Source organism: Raphanus sativus, unplaced genomic scaffold, assembly GCF_000801105.2.
Source record: "Raphanus sativus cultivar WK10039 unplaced genomic scaffold, ASM80110v3 Scaffold4264, whole genome shotgun sequence".
NCBI classification, from domain to species: Eukaryota; Viridiplantae; Streptophyta; class Magnoliopsida; order Brassicales; family Brassicaceae; genus Raphanus; species Raphanus sativus.
This window is the reverse complement of record NW_026619566.1, coordinates 1-7,760: the sequence shown is the minus strand read 5'-3', so window position 1 is coordinate 7,760 and position 7,760 is coordinate 1. Positions and strand designations below refer to the sequence as shown.

Here is a 7,760-nt window from a genome sequence, read left to right as displayed (position 1 = left end):
CGAAGTTACATTGAGGATTCTCCTCCCACAACCGAAGTTCCCAGGATCTTTGACTGGCCTCTGCTACGCACTGATGTCTTGCATATTTGCATTGTTTTAACCATTCATTCATAGGCATTTGCATCATATAGATTAGGATTTAGGCATGTTTAGGTTGCATTTGGCATACATATGTTCTCTATCAGGTATTGGAACACCCACATGGAGTTTCTTGGAGACATTTGGAAGCAATGTGCTCAAAAAGGGGTGAAAGATGAGCATGGATGGAGGCCTTCGAGACATCTTCTGTTGCTAAGATTTTGTGGAGACACATGAAATTGAGTTAGCTTTCTAATGGAAGTGGTTTCAAGTCATTTGGAGATGTAACGAAGAAGTTTATGACCAATTTACTAGAGACATATCCATCCGGAGCGACCTGACCGGAGCGACCCTGGCTGCCGCTGTGACTTCACTCCTGGAGCGACCTCGGCGCAGCGACTCACCCAGCCCGCTCGTTTCTTCGACCAACCGCAGCGACCACCCGGAGCGACCCCTCCTGGTCGCTCCACCCCTTTATGCTACCCGATTTTATGATTTTTCAAGGACCTTTTTGCAATTTCTTATGCACGTTTTTACTCTGAAAAACCTAATGTTTAAGTATGTTGTAGCCACTTTTTGGGCAGGGAATCTTTGATCTATTGAAGAACACAAACTCTCTCAAGAAATTAATCTCTTTTTGACTTGGTTTGTTATTGTTCTTGTGATCTCTCATCTATTTCTCTACATGATTAATCTGAAATCCATCATGGGTTTAAGAGGAATCATGGAGATTAGTGAGTAATCACCTTTTGAATTCATGGGTTAGGAGACTAAGGGTGATTAGGTTAGTTCTATGATGTTTTAGTGTAGATCATGTCATCTCCTTGCTAGTAGAGTGATTTCAATACATCATTTGAGTAGGCCACTCAAAGGGTGATCTCTAGGCATTTCTCACCCGACAGGTGTTCGATGAAATGCCCGAGTCAACTCTCCTAGGCTTTTAGTGTACTTTGCCAAAGACATTTGTTGTTAAAGATGCTAAGATAGCTAATAGACCTGTTGTGACTGATTGCTTGCATGTTATTCAACCAAGGACACTTGATGTTTGAGATGTGTTAGCAAATGAGCATTCATCTAGACATAGAGCTTGCTTAGAATTGTGTCTAGGCTTAAGGTTGTTTGTTTGATCGTTTATTGTTCATCCTTAGTTCGAATCCTGATCACCCGAGGTCAAGTTCCTATACCCATGAGTTCTCCTTTCCAATAGCTTAAAAGTATCATTTTTATTGCTTTGCATTAGCTTTAATCATTAGTTTAGAAATCATCAAATCACTGGCTGCACTTAGATTAGGCAAATACTTGCATTCTCACTGCTTTGAGTCCCTCAGAACTGGTTCGACATTCATCACTATCCTACAACATTTGTTTTAGGAACTTTGAAATTCCTAGCATCAAATTGGCGCCGTTGCCAAATTCTGAGTTTGATTTGAACATTGAGATTTAGTCATTTGCTTGAGACTAAGTCATTTTTATTTTTTTAAGTTACTGATTCTCTTCTTCACCTCTTTGTGATTTTCAGGTGTATGAACTTGAGGAGCAAGGGTACATCAAACCTTGTTCCAAGAGCCACAGACATCAGAGCTTTAGAGAGAGAGTGTGCTAGAAAAAGAAGAGAAGAAGAGCAACAAGCTCAACTGCAGCCACTGGAAGCTGCAATGGAAGAACAACAAAATCCTCAGAACCCCAATGGACCTCAACAGCGACCAGCTCGCCCCATTGGCACTTATGACCGCCCCAACATCCATGGTCCTAGACTTGGAATTCGAGCACCAGCTGTGGCTGCTAACAACTTTGAGATCAAGTCAGGACTGCTCAACTGCATAGAGAACAACAAGTATCATGGTCTGGCTGTGGAGGACCCATTTGATCACTTGGATAAGTTTGACAGCTACTGTGGTATGTCAAAGACTAATGGTGTGTCAGAGGATGCTTTAAAGCTCAAGCTATTCCCCTTCTCTTTGGGGGATAAGGCACGTCAGTGGGAGAAGTCTCTACCAAGTGACTCCATCACCACTTGGGAAGACTGCAAAAAGGCATTCTTGGAGAAATTCTTCTCCACCTCAAGAACTGCTAAGTTGAGGAACGAGATCTCCAGCTTCCAACAGAAGAACTTGGAAGGATTCAGTGAAGCTTGGGAGAGATTCAATGGTTACCAAGCTCAGTGCCCACACCATGGTTTTTCCAAGGAGAGCTTGCTGAGCACATTCTACAGAGGTGCTCTTCCTAAGTATAGAGCCAGACTGGATACAGCTAGCAATGGGTTCTTTTTGGGGAGAACTGAGGAAGAAGCAGAGGCTCTGGTTGACAACATGGTTAAGAGTGATGCAGTCTACAGTGGAGACCATGACAGAAGCAGTAGAGGTGATGACAAGCACACAAGGAATGAGATCAAAGCTCTTCAGGAGAAGATTGACACACTCATTGCTGATAAGGCCACACAAGCGCAGGTGAACTTTGTTGGTAACCCACAACAGGAGATACCTCCTACTGTCAATGAGGTTGATGGTTTGGAAGGGCAAGAAGAATTGTGTTTCATCAACAGCAATGGTAGCTGGTACAAGAAGGAACCCAACTTTCAGTACAACAACTACCAACAGAAGCCCTATTCCAACAACCAGCAGAGTGGTTATCAGCCAAGAAACAACCAGCAGAGCAACTATCAGCCTCAGCAAAGCCCCTCTCCTAGCTCTTCTGCCCCTCAAGAGAGCAGCACTGATGCATTACTGAAACAGATCTTGGAGTCTCAGACTAGAAGTGAGAAGCATGTGGGCTATGAGCTGAAGAACCTTCACTCCAAGATTGATGGGAGCTACAATGAGCTCAACAACAAATTCTCCCACCTTGCTTCTTCTGTCAAGAATTTGGAGAATCAGTTTGCTTCCATGAGCACCCACCAGAATCGTCAGCCAGGATCTCTACCTGGAAAATCTGATCAAAATCCCAAGGACGCAAAAGCTGTCACACTCAGGAGTGGTAAGCAGTTACCTCCTAGAACCCTCACCAAGGATGCTGAGAAACAAGGTGAGGAGATAGCCATCAATCTAGATGATGAAGTGGTCATTGTTGATGAGAAGACAGATGATGAGATCTTGGAGAAGATTGAGAAAGATAAGGGTAAAGGAAAGGTTGGAGAAGAGAAGAAGACAACAAAAGATGGTGAATCTGCTGCTCCAGCAGGTGAGAGCTCTTCTGTCCCTCCTCCCTATGAACCCAAGCTTCCATTCCCTGGTAGATTCAAGAAGCAGCTGCTACAGAAGTACAAGGCTTTGTTTGAGAAGCAGATGAGTGAAGCTCAGGTTACAATGCCCATCATTGATGCTTTCATGCTGATTCCTCAATACAGCAAGTTCTTGAAAGATGCTGTAACTGCTAAGAAGAAGGAGATGGAGGGCATGATGGTTCTGAGCCATGAGTGCAATGCCATCATTCAGAGGCTTAATGCTCCAGAGAAGCTAGAGGATCCAGGATGCTTCACACTACCTTGTGCTCTTGGACCTATGGTTTTTGAGAAATGTCTCTGCGATTTGGGAGCTAGTGTCAGCTTGATGCCTTTATCTGTGGCAAAGAAGCTTGGCTTCACTCAATACAAGAAGTGTAGACTCTCTCTGGTGTTAGCTGATCGTTCAGTGAAGTACCCTGTGGGCATCCTAGAGAACCTCCCTGTGAAGATTGGAGGGTATGAGATACCTACAGATTTTGTGGTGCTTGAAATGGGTGAGGAGGCTCAAGACCCATTGATTCTTGGAAGGCCATTCTTAGCTACAGCAGGAGCTATTGTGAATGTGAAAGAAGGCAAGATTGACCTCCATTTGGGTAAGGCGAACATCCTCCACTTTGACATCAAGGAGAAAATGAAGAACCCCACTGTGTTTGGACAAGCCTTCATCATTGAAGAAATGGGCCCTCCTGCTGATGATCACCTTGGTGAGCTACCACCTGAGGAAGATGGGGTGTTAACTCCACTTTCTGCACCTACTCCAGCCTGATCCAAAGGAGGCAAAGTCAAGCTAGAGACTTAAAACAAGCTCACTTGGGAGGAAGTCCCATGAGTATCCTTGTATATATTGCATTAGTATTTTTATTTTCATCTTACTGCATAAAGCAATGGGAAAATGAAGTTGTATGCAGGTAAAAATAGGCAAAAGGAGTGACACAAGGACGAGCAGAGCCCAACGACCAGTCACAGCGGCTCTGCCTGGTCGCTGTGACTCCATCAGCACGGAGCGGTCTTGGCGCAGCGGCTGATCCCCGTCGCTCGCTTCATTCTGGAGCGACCTCCCACAGCGGCTCATGGAGGTCGCTGTGAAGACATCACCAGCAGCGACGCACCCGCAGCGACATGTCCCCATCGCTCGTCTTCTTCGGCAGCGGTTAACTGGAGCGGGTCTCCCCGGTCGCTGAGAAGCCATCACCCGCAGCGACCCTACCTGGTCGCTGTGACCTCACCGAGCCGGAGCGGCCAGCCTCAGCGGGTAGCACAGGTCGCTCGTTGTTCCGAGCAAACCTGGAGCGACCCATCACAGCGGGTCCCCTACCTCGCTCCACTCCAGGTAACCTGCAACCCTTGTTTATCCCAGTTTTTCTTTGCATTTTACCTTTCCATTAGGTGTCTCCCTCACACAGAGACTGTGTGATTTAAGTGTGGGGGAGGTACCAAGTATTTGATCATGTTTGCTTTGATGATTCTGAGTCTCATGCATTACATTTTACATTCTTATTTGCATAGAAAAACCAAAAAAAAAAAAAAAAATTTAAAAAAAAAAAAAAAAAAAAAAAAATTTGAAAACACACAAAAAGAATCATTTAGTGTATCATTTGCATACTTTAGGATTGAGTCTAGAAGCATATAGGTTGCATTCATTTGCATTGGGAGCTGATTTAAAACGCCTTGTAGGGAGCATTGTCTAGCCTTGTATAGTTCATGCACCTCTCTTGAAAACCTTGTAAGCTTTGTGCCTTGAAAACTCTCTCTGAAACTCAATCTCTTAAGCCAACTACAACTTTGAATCGAACTGAATGAACTTAATTTCTTGCTCATGGTCCCTTGTGTGCTAAGTCATGGATATTCACACTAGAGTTGTCACATCTTTTATGCCGATCTTTTTGACAATCTCTAGTGGCATTCCACTCCCTAAAACCCTCTCCTCCTTTTAAGCCTTAATTGTTTGTTGAGTGAGGCCTTTTTCGGAAAGTCTTACATGCGCATAATCTTGAGAGTATTGGGAACGACAATGCTCAGTCTTCATTCTTGCTAGATTGCTTACGCTATTGTCTAGCCATAGGTGGGGGTGAGTGTTGTAAAGTTTGAACTTGAAAGTTGAATGGGAATGAATGAACTCTTGTGCTTAATTGTCTTATTGGGAATTGTATAAACCTCTAGCTCAAAGTTGTGAAAGTCTTGGCCCCCAAATAAAAAATAAAAATAAAAATAAGAAAAAAAAAAAAGAAAAAAAAAAGAAAAAGGGGGCTAGCAAAGTGAGAATGAGCTTAGAGGCTGTGTTTTAAAAGTTTAAATATTTCCCTTGATTGAGAGTTTGTGGATGTGTTCTTGAGATTTTTGGGTGAGAGATGTGAGATGGGTGTAACTTGGGATTTCAATTGTGTCACTTGTATGTTTGAAAAAGGGTAGAACAATGAAGATTGAGCATTGTATGCATTAGTTGATCCCTTTCTTAGATATATTATGTGCAATGTCAAGGCTACTTGTTTTGAGTGTTAAACCTTGAAGATAATGAGTTATGAAACCTTTGATCACTAGAGCGAAAAAGCCTTCCCTTACCCAAATGACTTGGACCAATTGACCATTTGCATAGAGCTCACTTGTTGTATTGCTTAATGAATGTGAGAGTTGGCTGAATTGAATGTGTGAATGCATAATGTTGAGTTGAGACAGGCCTAGAGAAGCTAGAGGATAATAAGAGAGAGTGTGCTAGTACTGAATTCTTATGTTGAAGCAAGTGCTTTTGTGTTTCTCTTGGCTATGAGCTCCCACTTTCAAACCTCTTCCCCTATGAGTCCCAGAAAGTTCACTTGAGGACAAGTAAAGGACTAGTGTGGGGGAGTTGATGTCTTGCATATTTGCATTGTTTTAACCATTCATTCATAGGCATTTGCATCATATAGATTAGGATTTAGGCATGTTTAGGTTGCATTTGGCATACATATGTCTCTATCAGGTATTGGAACACCACATGGAGTTCTTGGAGACATTTGGAAGCAATGTGCTCAAAAAGGGGGTGAAAGATGAGCATGGATGGAGGCCTTCGAGACATCTTCTGTTGCTAAGATTTTGTGGAGACACATGAAATTGAGTTAGCTTTCTAATGGAAGTGGTTTCAAGTCATTTGGAGATGTAACGAAGAAGTTATGACCAATTTACTAGAGACATATCCATCCGGAGCGACCTGACCGGAGCGACCCTGGCTGGCCGCTGTGACTTCACTCCTGGAGCGACCTCGGCGCAGCGACTCACCCAGCCCGCTCGTTTTCTTCGACCAACCCGCAGCGACCACCCGGAGCGACCCCTCCTGGTCGCTCCACCCCTTTATGCTACCCGATTTTATGATTTTTCAAGGACCTTTTTGCAATTTCTTATGCACGTTTTTACTCTGAAAAACCTAATGTTTAAGTATGTTGTAGCCACTTTTTGGGCAGATAATCTTTGATCTATTGAAGAACACAAACTCTCTCAAGAAATTAATCTCTTTTTGACTTGGTTTGTTATTGTTCTTGTGATCTCTCATCTATTTCTCTACATGATTAATCTGAAATCCATCATGGGTTTAAGAGGAATCATGGAGATTAGTGAGTAATCACCTTTTGAATTCATGGGTTAGGAGACTAAGGGTGATTAGGTTAGTTCTATGATGTTTTAGTGTAGATCATGTCATCTCCTTGCTAGTAGAGTGATTTCAATACATCATTTGAGTAGGCCACTCAAAGGGTGATCTCTAGGCATTTCTCACCCGACAGGTGTTCGATGAAATGCCCGAGTCAACTCTCCTAGGCTTTTAGTGTACTTTGCCAAAGACATTTGTTGTTAAAGATGCTAAGATAGCTAATAGACCTGTTGTGACTGATTGCTTGCATGTTATTCAACCAAGGACACTTGATGTTTGAGATGTGTTAGCAAATGAGCATTCATCTAGACATAGAGCTTGCTTAGAATTGTGTCTAGGCTTAAGGTTGTTTGTTTGATCGTTTATTGTTCATCCTTAGTTCGAATCCTGATCACCCGAGGTCAAGTTCCTATACCCATGAGTTCTCCTTTCCAATAGCTTAAAAGTATCATTTTTATTGCTTTGCATTAGCTTTAATCATTAGTTTAGAAATCATCAAATCACTGGCTGCACTTAGATTAGGCAAATACTTGCATTCTCACTGCTTTGAGTCCCTCAGAACTGGTTCGACATTCATCACTATCCTACAACATTTGTTTTAGGAACTTTGAAATTCCTAGCATCACGCACCCCGCCCTTCCCATCGAAGTGGAGGCTCTTCGAACTTGAAGGGTATTTTGGTCTTCTTGCAGATGTTCGTCATCCCGGCTCTGATACCATTGTTTGGGGATTTGAAAGCCCATGTCCAACTCTCTATTATCCGATTAGTACGATATTGTCCACTTTGGGCCCGAAGACAAAGTCCGCATTGAATTTGTTTCTGGGACTCCTTCCCAAAAGGCC

The 7,760-nt window shown here is 43.1% G+C and overlaps 1 protein-coding gene and 1 non-coding gene across 2 annotated transcripts; one reads left to right on the top strand and one right to left on the bottom strand.

Annotated features, from left to right (window-relative positions):
• The first annotated feature begins 663 nt into the window (after positions 1-663).
• LOC130507284 (uncharacterized) lies at positions 664-7,536 on the top strand. The gene is made up of 2 exons (XM_057001994.1): positions 664-4,628; positions 7,520-7,536. Exon 1 carries the CDS (start codon positions 1,602-1,604, stop codon positions 4,062-4,064), a length of 2,463 nt encoding a protein of 820 aa, XP_056857974.1. The 5' UTR covers positions 664-1,601; the 3' UTR covers positions 4,065-4,628; positions 7,520-7,536.
• Positions 2,151-2,257, bottom strand: LOC130507285 (small nucleolar RNA R71). The gene has a single exon (XR_008942270.1). It is a non-coding gene; the product is annotated as a small nucleolar RNA R71 (small nucleolar RNA).
• Positions 7,537-7,760: the final 224 nt, after the last annotated feature.

Bases quoted from the DNA above. Each gene is read 5' to 3' on its own strand.
- LOC130507284 (XM_057001994.1), top strand. From the start codon at position 1,602: ATGAACTTGAGGAGCAAGGGTACATCAAACCTTGTTCCAAGAGCCACA.